The sequence below is a fragment of the Drosophila mauritiana genome, chromosome 2R (assembly GCF_004382145.1).
Source record: "Drosophila mauritiana strain mau12 chromosome 2R, ASM438214v1, whole genome shotgun sequence".
NCBI lineage: Eukaryota > Metazoa > Arthropoda > Insecta > Diptera > Drosophilidae > Drosophila > Drosophila mauritiana.
Window position 1 is genome coordinate 14,685,797 of NC_046668.1, and position 16,636 is coordinate 14,702,432.

The 16,636-nt window shown below is 47.9% G+C and overlaps 4 protein-coding genes across 5 annotated transcripts; 2 read left to right on the top strand and 2 right to left on the bottom strand.

Annotated features, from left to right (window-relative positions):
* Window positions 1-1,463: 1,463 nt before the first annotated feature.
* Window positions 1,464-8,347, top strand: LOC117135744 (NADPH oxidase 5). 2 transcript variants are annotated; one of them, XM_033296193.1, is made up of 14 exons: window positions 1,464-2,120; window positions 2,934-3,028; window positions 4,101-4,215; window positions 4,276-4,494; window positions 4,569-4,719; window positions 4,779-4,989; window positions 5,045-5,274; window positions 5,342-6,569; window positions 6,625-6,961; window positions 7,025-7,198; window positions 7,289-7,399; window positions 7,455-7,660; window positions 7,715-7,811; window positions 7,874-8,347. In XM_033296193.1, exons 1-14 carry the CDS (start codon window positions 1,464-1,466, stop codon window positions 8,069-8,071), a joined length of 4,029 nt encoding a protein of 1,342 aa, XP_033152084.1. In that variant the 3' UTR covers window positions 8,072-8,347. The 2 variants fall into 2 exon arrangements, with proteins under 2 accessions (XP_033152084.1, XP_033152085.1); XM_033296194.1 differs by lacking the exon at window positions 7,025-7,198 and having other exon boundaries at window positions 7,874-8,071.
* On the bottom strand, window positions 8,160-12,577 carry LOC117135745 (inhibitor of Bruton tyrosine kinase). The gene is made up of 8 exons (XM_033296195.1): window positions 12,325-12,577; window positions 11,993-12,258; window positions 11,360-11,933; window positions 11,185-11,312; window positions 10,988-11,131; window positions 10,338-10,936; window positions 9,467-10,275; window positions 8,160-9,411 (listed from the first exon to the last, which is right to left on the bottom strand). Exons 1-8 carry the CDS (start codon window positions 12,490-12,492, stop codon window positions 8,533-8,535), a joined length of 3,567 nt encoding a protein of 1,188 aa, XP_033152086.1. The 5' UTR covers window positions 12,493-12,577; the 3' UTR covers window positions 8,160-8,532.
* Window positions 12,578-12,711: 134 nt separating this feature from the next.
* Window positions 12,712-13,961, bottom strand: LOC117135746. Its single transcript, XM_033296196.1, has 4 exons — window positions 13,816-13,961; window positions 13,705-13,745; window positions 13,402-13,650; window positions 12,712-13,343 (listed from the first exon to the last, which is right to left on the bottom strand). The coding sequence occupies exons 2-4, from the start codon at window positions 13,726-13,728 to the stop codon at window positions 12,957-12,959; spliced, it is 660 nt and encodes a 219-aa protein (XP_033152087.1). The 5' UTR covers window positions 13,729-13,745; window positions 13,816-13,961; the 3' UTR covers window positions 12,712-12,956.
* Window positions 13,962-14,019: 58 nt separating this feature from the next.
* LOC117136092 (transcription factor grauzone) lies at window positions 14,020-16,636 on the top strand. Its single transcript, XM_033296771.1, has 4 exons — window positions 14,020-14,167; window positions 14,265-15,621; window positions 15,684-16,074; window positions 16,137-16,636. The coding sequence occupies exons 1-4, from the start codon at window positions 14,164-14,166 to the stop codon at window positions 16,341-16,343; spliced, it is 1,959 nt and encodes a 652-aa protein (XP_033152662.1). The 5' UTR covers window positions 14,020-14,163; the 3' UTR covers window positions 16,344-16,636.

Consider the following 16,636-nt stretch of genomic DNA (forward strand, 5'->3'; position numbering starts at 1 on the left):
AACAAAGTAGCAACATTTAGGAAAACAAGACACGAGTCATAGAGTCATAGCTATTGCTCTACAAAGTATCTATATTATTGCCCTTTGGCGGAGACTTCACAGCTCCAGCATCAACTTCAACTTCAACTTCACTAGCGTTCAAGGCGCTGCAATCGCTGTGGGTGGGGGAATCGGTCGCTAGGGGGGAGGCAGTTCAACGACTCGATAACAATAAGATGTTGAAAGTATCCAATATTCGGCGGGTGGGGAAGTGTTGGCCCGACCTTGGGCCGGATTGACCGCTTAGAGCACTCGCATTCGATTGAATTGGCCACAAGTGGCTGGCTACGTTGGCCCAATCACGCAATCACTTCCTGGCCAACTGGCTGGCGTGACCCATTGCCATTGACCTATTATGCGATGAGTAGTGCCAAATCCCAAGTCGCAAGCCCAACTTAAACCCAATTCCGATTGCAGTTCGTAACAAAGGCGGTGGTATTTTCCGTGCACTCTGGGCGGGAATTCGGAAATAGACACGTTCGACAGCTGCGGCACATAACAAGTTTGATTGTTACGAAACACGGGCATTGAAATTAAAAAATGAAGACGTCGAGATCGCGACACCTGAATTATTTGCAGCCCTTATCGAATAAGTACACACAACTCGCGGTATGAGTCGCAAAAACCAAATTAGAATATCAATCGCATACGAACACACACACACACACACTGGCAAACACTCGGGGCAATCATCTATCTGAGCAGCCATTTTATGAGTCGTACGAAGATGGAGATACAGATGCAAAGATACACACTCGCACATAGTGCGTACTGTATCGGCTGGGACATTGCATGTCCATTCTAAAACTCGCTGGCTGGCTGGCTGGCAGAAGCCTGAAATATTGAACCGATATTGGGCAAACGCGTTTTCCAAAGCGTCGACCACCACCGATCGGCTCAGTCCGATCCGAGCGATCAGTCCCGCTCACCAATACAGCGGACCCATAGCCACAGCGCTCCGATCCGATCCGAGGCCCTCACCTCACCTGCCTGGCTTTCGCTTTCAGTTGCTGCTCGCCGCTGCCGCCGATTGGTGTTGCTTCTTACCTGTGTCGCGTCGTCGTGTTGCCGCCGTGTTTCGAACTCCGACGCAAGGATCACCCACCCATTAGTGACCACTCCCACACCTTTGGCATGTGGTGAGCTGGAAAGTGAAGTGCGATACTCTCCTTCTGTATCTTAAAACCCGACGCGAGGATAACACCTAGAAGCAGTGTCTAGTTTATATAGTTGCTACTCCTTTGGCTGGTGGAGTACTTGAGTGCCAAGTTGGAGTTGCTACTTACCCAAATCTCATCGCGGTGTTGCTCCTGCGTAATCGTGTGTCCTTATAGTAGCCCACTTCATTGGCATGTGTTAAAAGTGCGTGTCACGTGATTCAGGTGATTCCCCTTTGGCTAGCTTATTTACCCCCCTCGAAAAACATGGACGCAGACCAGGAGTCGAACAACCATCGCGGTTCAGTGTCGTCCAGTCGTTCCCTGGAGATTCCCGCCACGCCCTCGCGTTCGCCCAAAAAAGTGTCCTTCTCGGATGAGCTGCCCCAGTCGCAAACTCCTGCCCAGCAACCCATTAACCAGCAGCCAGCGCCCACGGTTGTGAGTCACGTGCTCCAGCAGGCTGCCCAGTATCTGGAGCGTTTGCATGGAGCACGCGATTCCGTCGAGGAAAAGACGGAGCAAGTGCAGCCAGATGGTGAGAGAGCTGATATCAGAGATAGCAGCGATACCAGCGAAGCGGCCGTTCTCGATTTGGATGCACTGGATGCAAGTGTTGATGAACCGGCGGCAAATGCTGGCCCAATCGTGGCCAGCTCGCCAAGTATTCTAGTTGCCAGCGTTGGCAAGCAGGAAGCGATTGGCAGTGCAAATGGAAATGGAAATGCGAATCCGAATCAGCGGCAATCAAATTTGTACATGGAACGATACAACCTCAATTTAGATAAGAACTGCAGCTCCATGGAGCTGGAGGCGCGCCGGGAGAAGCAGCGCTGGCTCCTCATATCCGAGTGCAGTGCACTTTTCGACGAGGGCGAGGGCAAACACACCAGGGAGGCCTTCCGCAAGCTATTCCTGGACGAGGTGAGTCCTTCCGAGTCAAAGTTATAGTGTTGATACATTCTGTTTCCTTTTACCAATTTAATTAAATTTATGTTCTGTTGATGAAACATTTGTGGCAACTTAGTTTCGTGTGCTCCGCCATTAATTACATCATCGAACGGATGCAAGTTTATGGGAATGGTAATGGATATGGGTCTCGGAAAGTGACGCTCTGGAGCGCCCTGACCTTGTGCCACTTATTTTGTGGTCCTTTACCCGATCGCTGGTCGATCGCCAAACCCGTTTTGGGTAGCTTGATGGGCTCAGCTTTGGCTGGTGAGCTGGTGTTTATTTTGTTTTTATGGGCTCCCCGAAAGCCGTTTAACCAGTCAGGGCTCATCCGTTAAATATGCACATTTTTCATCATCGCCGGGGGATGGAAGATGGGAGATCGCCCCAACAACTGTGACCAAATGCAAAAGACCCAGCGCTGCGATTCGATTTGCAGACAATGCTGGGCGCTCATGATCGTGAGCTCGAATGCCATTAAGATATTAATAAGCGGCTAATTTATGCCATTCGTCTTCATCACTGCCGCATAGTTCGATTCCCATAGATCGAATCCCATAGTTCCCAGTCGTGGGACCAGAACACTCTTGATTATGCTCATTACGTGGGTCAGGCACTGGGTAAACACTGTGCTCCGTGCACATGTATGTATATAAATCTTTGGTTGCGGGGCATAAACAAATGCTTCTACAAACAATGCGAACGTAAATTAATTAACACTTGCCCAGAAACGGGAGACGCATAAATCCCAGCGGTTTACAACTTGTTTTTCGGTCTTGCTTACAGGAATTCCAGCAGAAGCTCTTCCAGCTGTTTGATCTCGAGCGGAATGGCTATCTCCTGCAAGATCGCTGGATCGAGCACCTCAAGGGTCGGCTAACGTAAGTGTGGGTTGCTTGGTGGCGGAGGTGGAGTTGCTTCCTTGGCATCCTCCTGCTCCTCTGAGATCGCTGCTGATGATGTTGCGACGGTGCCAAAACAATTAGCTCGCCTTCGGAAGAGCAAAAAAAAATAATGAAAAAATAGGCATACGATCCAGTCCGATCCACACACGCACCTGGCTGGCGTGCTCCAGGCATTCCATTCCAGCTGCGCCGACCAGAAGCCCCATGCCACATCACATCGCAGCCCCAGATGCCAGATGCCAGCTCCGTTCCCAGACGATGCCGATGTCCGTTGCCCATGGCGATGCTATCTGCGCCGTGTGTTAACATATACAACAGCTAACATAGTCCGCGTGCCTCGACAGCCTCTAAAGTTGGCTCTGGATCGGAACTGGGCACCTGGACGGCTCTGCAGCCAGAAACTGTCATTGGCTGCCTGTCGTAATGAAGTCATTCAAATACAAATATAGTGCGAGCAGCAGCGATATCTGGGGATGCGGGTTAGGGATCGGTATCGGAATGGGGATCGGTACCGTGATCGGGAGCCGACGTATCTTGTGCACAGAAAATAACGAAACCGCTGACACGGATTTTTATCAAGTGCTTTAAACAATTAAGAGCCCAACACGACATCATCGAAGTGAATAACATCATTGCACTTTGTAAATATATTAATTTTTTCAACGCAAACACTAATCAAAATAATTTGGCATTCGCGACTGCCAAGTGCTGATGGAGTACACATGTAAATCAAATGGAATCAGTAAAGATAAAGGTGGAAAATATGTGTCAGTGGAAGGAGGCAATTGAATGCGAAGACAATTTAATGTGAAATCCAGTTCTTTCGGTAATATTTCAGTGATTCAGTTTAATATACTTCTTATCAATGAAAGCATTAATTGTTTTGAAAACCAATTAACCTGTAGGATGACTCAAAATGATCTTTGATGGATTTTCAGAATATCGTATTCTGGGTAAATGTTTTTTCTGTGTAGCAGTGCCAAGATATGTGGGAGTACCAATGTATATTTACCCATATTGAGATATACATATCTTGTGGATCTTTCAGGGACGATCGCCAGATGGACTTTGCCGAGCAAATTGAGTCGGTGGCCTATGTGATCTGCGGTGAGAACAAGAGGGTTTCCTTCAAGAACTTCCGCGACATCTGGCATACCAGAGGGGTAAGTGGATGCCAGAATACTCGGTATTTATTGTAATCCTTTACCAAATTCACCCACAAGATCCTCGACAAGCTGTACCGCCTGATTGAGTTGGATGGAAGCAACTTGGTATCCACCAACCAGGTAATGGAGTTTATCTCTCATCTGACCAACTCCCGGCCAAGGACCGGATTCGACAAGAGCTCGCTGGCCCGGCTGGAACAGCTTTTCCGTACTACCGTGGGCAACGAGCAGGAGATTCGGCGGGAGGAGTTCCAGAAGATAGTTACCTCAAAGAATGTAAGTTAGCAAAACAAGTCAATGTAAAAGTATTTTGAAATGAATATTACTAATGCCATTTTCCATTGATTTAGCCTTTCTTCACAGAGCGGGTTTTCCAAATCTTCGATAAGGACAACTCGGGTTCCATTTCGTTGCAGGAGTTCATTGATGCCATACACCAGTTCTCTGGTCAGTCGGCAGATGACAAGATTCGCTTTCTGTTCAAGGTCTATGATATAGATGGTGGGTTTGCAGAATAAACTAGAGAACTTCTATTGAACCATCCATCTTGAATCTACCAGGTGACGGGCTAATTCAGCACAAGGAGCTGCACGATGTTATAAGGCACTGCATCAAGGAGAACGGCATGGAGTTCTCCGAGGACCAGATCGAGGATCTCACCAGCGCCATGTTCGAGGATGCTGATCCGCACAACAGCGGTGAAATCACGTACGAGGCGCTGAAGAACCAGCTCCATAAGCACGGTGGCCTACTGGAGAATCTGAGCATAACGTGAGATCTGTCTGAAGACACAATATCTTTTAACTAACTAAATTCCATTTCGTAGAATCGATCGCTGGTTAGTGCCCATCGCAGAAGATCGGCAGGCGGGAGGAGCAGCCAAGAGCGGATTCTGGAACTCCCTGCCCCATCAGTTCTCGCTGGCCTACATGAAGAACAACCAGGTGTTCGTCACATACCTCTTCTTCTACATCACCGTCAATCTGTGCTTGTTCATATCCCGCGCTATCCAGTATCGTGCCAGTAATGGTTTCGTCATCATAGCTAGAGCTTGTGGTGAGTACTGATCTGGAAATATTTGATAGGAAGGTATAATTAGCTACACTTACTAATTTACTTTTAGGACAATGCCTGAACTTCAACTGTGCCTGGGTCCTTGTACTAATGCTGCGGCACTCACTGACTTACCTCAGGGGTCGTGGGTTGTCCTCGTACCTGCCACTGGATCACCACGTCTATCTGCACAAGCTGACGGGCATCACGATCTCCGTACTGAGCTTGGTTCATACGATAATGCATCTGTTCAACTTTTCCATCATCGTGATCAACGATCCAAACATCAACGCGGGTCATTACACCATAGGGGAATGGCTACTCACAGATCGTCCGGGTTTGTTTGGCCTGATACCAGGATGTGCTAATCCCACGGGAGTAGCGCTACTGGCCATCCTGGTGGTGATGTTCGTGTGTTCACAGCCCTTTGTGCGGCGGAAAGGCAGCTTCGAAGTCTTCTATTGGACGCATCTGCTTTATGTGCCCTTCTGGATACTGTGCCTCTTCCATGGACCCAACTTCTGGAAGTGGTTCATGCTCCCAGGACTCGTCTACATAGTGGAAAGGGCACTTCGCTTCATTTGGATGAGGGGAGAGCATGGCAAGACGTACATCAGCTCCGGGCTGCTTCTGCCCTCCAAGGTGGTGCATCTGGTGATCAAGCGACCACATCACTTTAACTTCCGTCCCGGCGATTATGTCTTCGTGAACATACCGGCCATTGCCAACTATGAGTGGCATCCTTTTACCATTAGTTCGGCGCCCGAGCAGGAGGACTACATGTGGTTACACATACGCACCGTGGGCGAGTGGACCAATCGCTTGTACCGCTACTTTGAGCGGGAGCAGCAAAAGCTGCAGCAAAGTGGCTCATCGCAAGAGATTCCCCAACACATGCACGCCATTCCCACGCCCAGTTTCATGCTCCTCAACGAAGCTCGCAACCCTGCTATAGCCGGAGAAAGATCAGCTACGCCACAAACTGATTTCCTGGCCAAGAATTTGGGCGTGCAGGCTGTGCCGCCAGTGCGTCCGCCCCGCCAGAACCGCAAGCCCGCGCCAGGAGCTCCTACCGATACTCCAGCCACGGGTGTTAACCGCATACGCAGCATTAAGAAGAGCCTGCAGCGGACATTCTCCAGAAAGGAGGCAGTGGACCCAAAGAAGGGCATCCCAAACGGAGCTTTCATTGCTGATGGCGAGCGGGAGGACTCCAACTTGAAGCAGAGACCGCTGGAGAAGAGCATTTCTCTGCCGGACATCAGTGTGAAGACTAAAAAGCGGAGTCGCCTGAAGGCGTAAGTATATGCTTTAGATATGGTACATTTTCTAGACTTGCATCCTAATCCACAGACTTCGAGCTTTGGGTCGCTCTGAATCGGAGTCTGCCTTTGATGAGAAGCGGGTGCGCCGCGCCAGGAACAACAGCGTGGGATTGGCCTATCTCAGTCCGCAAAACAAGTCGCTGGCGCAGAGTTTCCGATACATGCGTACCAAGCCCACTATCATCGCCTTCAAGACGCCCAGCATGGAGGAGCGGGAGCATCAGGTGGCGGCAGGAGAAGTCAACGGATCAAGTCCAGCTAGCCGAGCCGAACAGGGTCAACTGGGTTCGAAGATGGATTCAGCGGACAAGTTGCAGGTGGCCAGGCTAAGCTTGTCCGGCGAGGGGGCATCCAAGCCATTGGAGGTAAGTACTCGGTGACTGACCTACCAACTAACTCTTCTAAACCATTAATTGCTCCAACCGAAGGATCAAACACAGACGGGATCGCCTAGCAGAAAATCTATTCTGCGACGACCCACATTCCTGCGCTCCCTGTCCGCCTCCATAAATAACAGAACCGGAGGAGGTGGTGGGGGATCAACTGGTAGCTCCACAACTAACAGCGGTGGCAAAGTGACACTTGATGCGGGAGTCATGGAGGTGCGGGTTACACCAACACACATACCAAAAGCCAACAAGGGCTAACCCACTAACCTAATCCCAATGCTAACTTTCTGATTCTCTATTCAGATTTTTATCGATGGCCCATATGGAGCACCGTCGAGTCACATCTTTGGCGCTCAGCACGCGGTGCTAATTGGCACGGGCATTGGAGTCACACCGTTTGCCTCCATTCTGCAGGTATAATAGATCTTGTGTAGTCCATGAACGCATCTAACAGTGTAATCCTAAATAGTCCATCATGCATCGGTATTGGAAAGCCCGGCACAGTTGCCCGAGGTGCCAATTCGAATGGGCCAGCGAGATACCCAAGTCTGTGATGAATCTGCGGAAGGTAGACTTCTTCTGGATCAACAGGGATCAAAGATCCTTCGAGTGGTTCGTCAATCTGCTGTCCCAGCTGGAGATCGAGCAGGCAGAGCTGGGCGGTGCCATGGAGCGGTGAGTTAGCTGAAAGAATGTATTGTGCGAAAATTGTCAATGGATTATCCACAGATTCCTGGACATGCACATGTACATAACAAGTGCGCTGCAAAGAACCGACATGAAGGCAGTGGGTCTCCAACTAGCTTTGGACTTACTGCACGAAAAGGTAGACCCAAAACATACGCCTCAATATCAGTGCTATTCTAACATCTTCAATTTCCTTACCAGGGCAAGCGGGATCTGATCACGGGTCTGAAAACCCGCACCAATGCCGGCAGACCGAACTGGGATAAGGTGTTCAAGCAGCTGCAGGCCCAGCAAAAGGGGAAGGTCACCGTCTTCTACTGCGGCCCACCACAGTTGGCCAAAACGTTGAGATACAAGTGCGACCAGTACGGATTTGCCTTTCGTAAGGAGTGCTTCTGAACAAGCCGCCACATCCATCGCCCACATCTTCCCGTCCAGTTTCATCTCCACACCACTCGCTCTGTGTCAATCCCCTTCGTTCATCGTGTTCTCATTTGCATAAGCAACGGGTTTATTTCGGGTTCGGTTCGGTTTAGCTTAGCTTAGATGGCTATTTATTCGTCACTTGTCTTGTTGCCTCATTGTTGAGTGTGTCCCCAGCTTGTAAATATCTATATCTATCTGTATAATCTATATGCTCATGCAATAAAGTTTGTTACCCAATGTGCCGTCCAATATCCTATTGCATTTGGTTTTGAATATAAATAAATAGCAAGAGCTTCTTTGCAGGCGGCTCCGAGTTCTACATTTGATGACCCGGTCGCAGTAAATCGCTTTAAAATCACAAACAGTCCGGACACTCTAATAAAAACAAAAACTATAGGACAAACACTCCACACTACTAAGCTACCTGTACCAATTTACTGCCTCAGCCATATGCTAAAGTTTATATCACTGGGCCTGGACACTCGGGCAATGGTTATAGTCTCATCATCAATGTTGTCCACGTTGTAGAACTCCCTCAATTCAGCAATTGCCGTCTCTTCAATCTGCGTGTGTACCAAAGATTTGTTTCGCATGCGCTCATAGGATTCCCTCTGTCTTTTTTCATCCGCCAAGATACGCGAGAAGCTTTGGCCTTGGTCCGTGGGTGTGGTGGAAGAGGTTGAATGTCCCCTCATCATATTGGCAAATGAAGTGGGATCCGTGATGCTTCCAGTGGATGGAGAAGTAAATGAGTCATTGAATGAACCCGATGGAGTGGTTGTTACTCCCCAGGCATTTGGAACGGCCACTGGAGTGGGGGATTGTTCCACCAGGGGTGCGTTATTAGTCCGCCAACTCTTTGACTCGGAAGAAAGACGCTTCCGTTGCTTCTGGGAAAGTTTCTGCGACTGAGGAGTCAAGGAGCTAAAATCGAGGTTGTAGCTTTTGCTCAATGGTGTAGTGGGCTCAGTTTCATGTGATGGCGGTGGAGGTGTTTGCTCCTTCAGGGGCTTCCTTTCAATGGGTACCAGTACTTGGGTCGGTGGATCCTCATGTTTAAGTGTGTTGTTCACTTTTAATGCGGTTTCGGCTTTTCGCTTTTGATCTTTTTTGTCCACCACACGAGACCAGTTTTTGTCCTCGCTGCGAGCGCTATCCTGGGGCGATGAGGGCACTTCTGGCCCTGGGGTCGATTCGCTTATGCTAAGAGATCTCATCATGCTTGATATGGCCTGCTGTTCATACTGGTGCCGGGCATTTTGCTTGCGCATATCCTTCTGTTTGTGTTTGGCGGCCTGCTGAAGCTTGGATTCCTACAAAGAAACAAACTGTAAACCGAGATCAATGATAGAATTGTTGAGCACAAACCGCATCCATTCTATAATTTAAGTCCACATCACACCCGTCCACAAAGCTGAGCAGCAACTCATCTTCTATAGCCTCTGAGAATGGAGTTATTTGTCTGTAGTCGAACACCCTCTTGAACATCTTTCGATAGTGCTCATTTAGGCATTTCAGAGTCTCACCATCGCATTGTTCAATGCTGCGATAGCAAAGTACCCGGGCCAAGTTTTGGCAAATGAAATCCATACAGCCCTTCTGTAGTATTTTGCAGTTGTACATGGCGGCAAACTCGAGCATTTCGCCGCACTTTCTTATGCTGATTTTGTCCAGGATTAGAGACTCGCACACATTCTGCAGCGACTCAATAAAGTACTGGTCGCAAATGGTTATCATATTGTAGAGGAACGTCTCCAGATAGCCCTGCTTGCAAAAAGCCTCGTTGTCCAGACTGTACAAGTAATCAAGTACCGGCTCCATATACTCCGCGGGTACACCTTCCATGGTGACAGACGAGCGTTCCGCCCACGAGTGCATAAACATCATCTCAAAGTACTCCAACCGTGCCACTAACATACATTTATGAGCCCCTAGTACCTTTCCGTCGTTGCAGACAATTCGCACATCGTACAACTCTGGATGATCGGAGCGATACAAGCGATTGAAAAGTTTGCGGGCATTGGGCAGTGGAAATTGATGGTCACGCACGTAGCTCTGTACGTACTTGGCCAGCTCGACTAGTTGAAACTTTTCCAGGTGAGGTAGGAACATCTCGCATGTGCGAGTTCGCTGTTGAGGATTCGCAGGTCCCAGACTTTGCTGTATACAGTCAATATCTAAATAAGATATTTATGGAGTTATTTAAAAGAATCATTTTTTAACACTATTTTTTTCTCACCATCGTCTGTTGGCCAGTAGCTAGAGTAGATATGATTCAATATCAATTCAAACATTTTTCCCGTCAAATGGTTCAAATTTAAATAAATATCCTTGTCCAGATAACAACGTATAAGGTCTTTGAGACCTGGCGCCCGACTGTAAATGATAAACTTGTGGGCCGCGAACTTCTCTCCGTCCACATGGAAAACCACATCGTGGACAGCATCACAGTCACTAGTCTCGTGCAGCAGCTTCTTAAAGCTGTGCTCCCTGCGTGGCAGTGTTGGCTTTCGAAAGTACTTGGTGTGTGACTCCTGCAGAACGGCAAAGGACGAGAAGCCCTCATCGCAAAATATGTCTGTGGCACGGTCGATGTTCGGAACTCGCTGCAGCTCGATCCGGATAACGTGTTCCCGGGAGATTTCCGTTTTGTTTTGATCGTTGTCCTGCCAGTTGTCCAGGCTGCCCCGAGACTTCTCCTGCAGTGCTGAAGCTGGCAAGGCGATCTGATTGCACTTTCCTCGATAAACGTAACCATCCTCGGAAAGCACCATAACCTGATTGCACTTGTAGAGTATTTTCTTAATCTGAGGCAGACGAATTGGTGAAAAATTACATCTGCAAAAGAGTATATGGTCATAACCGAAAAAACTGGAGTGAATGGCTTACCTGTAAAATTGCTGAGTGTTCTCGTACCATAAATACACCACATTGGTTTCAGTGAGCATCAACAGCTTGAGAGCTGCCGCGGAGCCCTTCGTGGAGTTCTTAAGATTGCCGCCCATCACCGATATGCTCTTGAGATCTTCGTAGCTGGTGTGCAACAAATGGTTGTGATATAAGTTTCTATAATTTAGTAAACTCACTTGGGTGTCTTTATGTATCTAGTTTTGTCTGCATAGCAAAGGGTAATGATCTTTTCCTCGTTGTAAATTACCGTGGCTGCATTGTTGGCTTCTACAAAGCGTATTGTAGTTTTCGCAGGAAGCTTGATCTAAAAAAAGATGTTAGAGACTACGTTTAGCAATATCTACAACTCACCAATGTGGGCACCGTGATGGATGGCGTGTTGGAACTGATGCCAAACTGGCCCTGGTTGGCCCCCCAGACGTAGACACACCTGCTGCCGTAGGCGATAGAGTGCTGATCGCAGGCGATCACGCGCACCAGATCGCTGGCACCTTTGTCACGCAACGCGACCACTTCCTTGAACTGCGTGAGCTGCTCGGCGGCATCACGCACGCCCAGTTGATGGTCTGTGTTAAGGCCGCAGGCGAAAACCAGCGAGTGATGTGTGAGCACCAGTGAGTGCTGGCGGGACACGCTGATGCATTGAATGGAGTCGCCGCTCAGCTTGGACGAAACCTTTACCCTCTTGGGCGCTGGAAGACTGTTTTCCACTCCGATGCCCAGGCGACCGCCTTTTCCATGACCAACAGCATACAGGTGACCCTTCTTGTCGCAGAACAGACTGTGGTAAGGTCCAAGTGACACCTGTTCCAGCCAAAGGTTAGACTTTCGAAAGAAGTCCACCGCCTGCGGTGTATTGGTGTTCTGCTCGTTGCCAATGCCCAGATTGTAGTTTTTGTTCGAGCCCCACACTAGGACATCGTTTCTATGGGAAGATACATAAGTTAAGTGGGTGAAAGTAAAAGCGTCCTGCACCCCACTCACTGTGAATCCGTCGCGAGGTCATCGTCATCGCACTTCCGGCAGATTGCCTGCAGTGGACACCTTGTGTCCTCGTCCAGCAGTTCCAAACTAGCCCCGTAACGAAGCAACAGTACGGTGCAATCTATAGAGCCGTAGTAGAGGGCTCTGTGTAACGGACTGCTTCCCGATTCGTAGTCCTGGCCATTGATGTAGGCTCCGTGGTTGAGCAACCACTCCAGAATCTCGTACCGGGCCGTGGAGGCGGACATGTGCACCGCCGAGCGGCCCTAGAATTTCGAGATGCAGATAACATATGAATTGCCTTCTAGGGTTTGTCCAATTTCACCACCCACCAGATCGTCTAAAATATTGGCGAAATTTCCGCAAGTCTTGAAAATAAAAGCCGCCAGCTTCTGGTGGTCAATGGAGCGCTTTGTCAGCGCGGCTGTGATGGCGTTTCCATGCTGACGGTGTCTGCACTTGACGGTGCAATCGTATTCCTGCGTCCTGGCGGCTGACATCGGATATTTTAAAAATGAACGCCGGGATATTACGTTTTTTACGTGGATTATTTTGTTTTGCTCCCAGTGCAGTGTGGCCAGGTGTGAAAAATGACTGTAACCTAACCCAACTAATTTAATTCAACTGAAATGTGGCGCTTAATTTAAAATGCAATAGAATTTACATAAATTATGGCCTTCTTTATCTAATTTCATTTAGACTTTTATTATTACTCTATCTCTAAGTGCTACTCCTTTCTTATTACTTTCTTTCTTTCAACCATTAAATATTATAAGCTGCTGTTTTAAAAAAACTTTTGATTTACAACATTAATTTTTTTTTGTTTACATGAATCAAGAAAATTACTTATAGATGATAAAGTAACCAGTAAGATTGAAAAAAGGCAAAAAAAAGAGAAGAGACTTAATTTACATTCATAATATTCAGACTTATATACAGCTTAGTTTACTTATACATAACTATGTTATACGCTTTTCATTTTCAACTCTCGCCTTTTAAGTATGGCTAAGTTTTCGTTGCCCCCACGGTATCTAACGATGGATCTTCCTGCCACTAAGATAGCCCCATTCTTCCGAATAATAGAGTACACACAGACTTCCCTTGGAGCTTGACTTCTGTGTGGTCTATCAAAGTTACGGACGCGTGGCCTTGATGTTGGTTTAGGATTATGTTTACTGGAATGTGATATATCCAGAGATGGAAACTCCTGTTGTTTGATGGGGCTGATAAAATTGAGAATCAACGGCTGCAAAGCCTGTTCCCTATTAGTTGTAGTTACTTCTTCGGCATGTTTTGTCGCGGGGAGTTTTGGCTCAGCTAGTATGATTGGCTTGCAAGGGCGAAGTTTTCCCTAAATGAACAGATACCTTATAATACTTATTAACGTTGAATGCACTCTGCTTATTTACCGAACAACAATGCAGTTTCCGGGCTTTTTCCGTGTCTGCAATAAGGAAACCGCACTTGCACTCCGCATATCCGTGAATCCTGTGCAAAGGACCTCGTCTCTTGATGCTGAAGCACTTCTTGATGTGGGCGAAACGGTTTTTGAACGATACCATAGATATTCCACAACCTGGACACTCGACCATTTCCACAAGCTCTCCAATGGTGTACCAAATGGTTTCCCTGCTTCCATTGGAGCCTTCTTCGCTCGCCTAAGGATATGAAGGACTTACAAGTTGTTTTCATTCGGTTTATAGTATTCTTACCACATCTTTCCCCAAATCCGACATGCTGGAATTCGGATATTCTGCAAATAAGAAAGTAAAACGTAAACAAATGGTCGATTCGTTTATTTCATAGCATGTACTATTTCTCACCCTGTTCTTGTGTTGTATTGATTAAGAATGGGTTTCTTTGATAATTTATGTTGGAAAAACTCAATCTCACTGCATTAACAGTTCATTTTTCTTTGAAATTGTAAATAATAACAATAACTTTTAATGCTCAATGCCTAGAGTGACCAAAATCCGATTCGTTATCGCCTATCGTTATCGGCAGTGTTGGTAAAGGCCCCGCAGCTTGCACTGCTATTGTGAACTGCAAAACAGCTGGCGTTTTGATTGCACTGCGGCTTTAAACAAATTAGTAAAGTAAATAAAAACTGCATTTTACGCTCAAACACTTAGATGGATTTTTATTACCTGTAACAAAGTCTACAAATCGCAATGGGTAAGCTAGCGGCAGTGAAGGAGTCGGCTAGACCGCATCGAATTTCCCCTTAAGCTGGTGGTCCTAATTGTTAAACTTTTTGTTTCTCTTATAATAGATTGCTCTCCTAGCTGTTTACTCTGCATGTGCGAGTATACGGCTATGATGGGGGACTATATAGATGTACACTCCGCGCGCGGCGACCTATTGGAGGTGACTACGATCGTCAACCAGCACTTCCCCGTCCAGATCTCCAAGGAAAGCGACGAAAGGATATGCGGCCGCTGCTGGAAAACCGTCTCCGACTTCCACACTTTACACGAGTTCGTCAGTGCAGCGCAGAGCTCTTTACAGGAAACAAAAGTGGCGCTCATGGAGGATGATCCCCTAACACAAGAAACTACGTCCTTTCCGGAGATTCTTAAACTGGCAACTCAGGAGGAGGAAGGTGTGCCGGAACCACAGGAAATGGGCGGTCGAAACTTCTTTTACCCAGAGATTAAGATTGAGGAACATGAACTGGATACTCTTCCCCGCATTGAGATCCTGGAGAGTTCGGCCAACACCCAGGAAAACCAGGACCAACTTGAAGGCGCAGCCAGACGCCTTAGGAAGCGTTTGAAGGCAGAGGATGGATCCAGTGTAGACAAGGATAAGGACGAGGATGGAGTAGAAGAGACTGCAGAACCTGCGCCGCTTAAAAAGCGACGTGGTCGCCCAAGGAAATCAGACGCTGCCGTTGCCCCGCCCCAAAAACCTAAAGAAGACATTCAACTTGATCTTAAGGCAGAAGAGCTTGACGAGTTCGGGGATGAGGAGACGGACCCTGACTTCTCTTGCCTGGTGCCTAGCGATAACTCATCCGAGGACGATGGAGGCAGCGATGGCTTCGACTCAGACTCAGACTTTGAACTAGACAATGGAAAGCAAGAGTTTGCCGTGCTGCCGAAAAGAACAGTAGTACGCCCCAAGAAATACAAGAAGCGGACGAAACCGGCGGAGCCGAAAGTCCGCATGTCCCGCGAGCTGCTGGAGCAGCGCAAAAAGCAGCAGGAAGAATACGACGTCATCATCGCCAAGTTCTTTACCAGCGTACTGCCGTGTGCCATCTGCAATCTGCTCGTGCACAACTTCACCGAGATGCAGCGTCATCACCGACTGACCCATCAAGTGGATCCCGGCTACATGATGTGCTGCGGCCGCAAGTTCACGCAGCGCAAAGTTCTGGCCGAGCATGTACTCGTCCACTGGAATCCTGATCACTTTAAGTGCAGCGTCTGTGAGAAGTCATTCCAAAATTCCCGTCACCTGGAGTCGCACCAGCAGGTGCACATGGATCCCGCCGTCAAGCTTACCTTTAGCTGCGACCTCTGCTCGAAGACCTTCCTCAGCAAGACGGCCATAGACTACCACAAGCTTAACAAGCATGTGCCCAAGTCCGAGTTCAAGTTCACCTGTTCCGAGTGCAACAAAAAGTGGGTTTATCCATTAAGCGTCTATACATCTTTTTCACCTTTTGTTTACTATTCCACAATAGATTCCTCACCGAGCGCAAGCTGAAAAACCACATGAGCTCTATGCACGACCCAGAGAGTACCATAATCTGCGACAAGTGCGGCAAGCAGATGCGCACCAAGATCATCCTGAAGAAGCACCAGGAGCTGATGCACTCGGATAAGCCACGTCCGGAACCGGAGCTGCAGCAGTGCCAGATATGCGGCGCTTGGCTAAAAGGCATGACCGGCCTGAAGCAGCACATGAAGAGCATACACGTAGAGAGTGCCGGCGAGCATCGCTGCCACATATGCGCTAAGGTGTCCCCAAATGCAAGGGCTCTCCGGCGTCACATCTACCACAATCACGAGTGCGAGCGCAAGTTCAAGTGCACCATGTGCGAAAAGGCTTTCAAGCGACCGCAGGAACTCAAGGTAAGTTCGAAACTCATGACCTGTTGAAGGGATTTGATGAACTTGTATAAACCCTCTTGTAGGAACACACATCCACTCATACGGGTGAAGTACTCTACACCTGTCCCAACTGCCCGATGACATTCTTCTGCTCCGCCAACATGTACAAGCATCGCCAGCGATTGCATCGCGCCCAATACGAGGCGGACAAAAACCAGCCCAAGCCACCCAACATCCTGAAAATTTCGCGCAACGCCTCGACGCAAAATAAGCCGAAACAGGAGATCTAGCACCGAAAGAGAATTGCTTAAAATATTCGAACGCCTTTCTTCACTTTCACAGAATTAGCTCGAGTTAAATTCAAATTGTCCAATATTATAAATTATGACACATTCGCACAACAGTTTTTAATTATTTGTCTATAAAACGTAGAGTTAAACGTATTGTATAAACAAACTCTTTCGAATGAAATCTGTGAAAGTTGATATTCAAAGGGCGTTTTGTACCTTAGTCCTAAGCTGAAAGTATTTAAATAATAAATGCGAACTGGACTCGGCTCCGATCCAAATAATTGATAACAAAA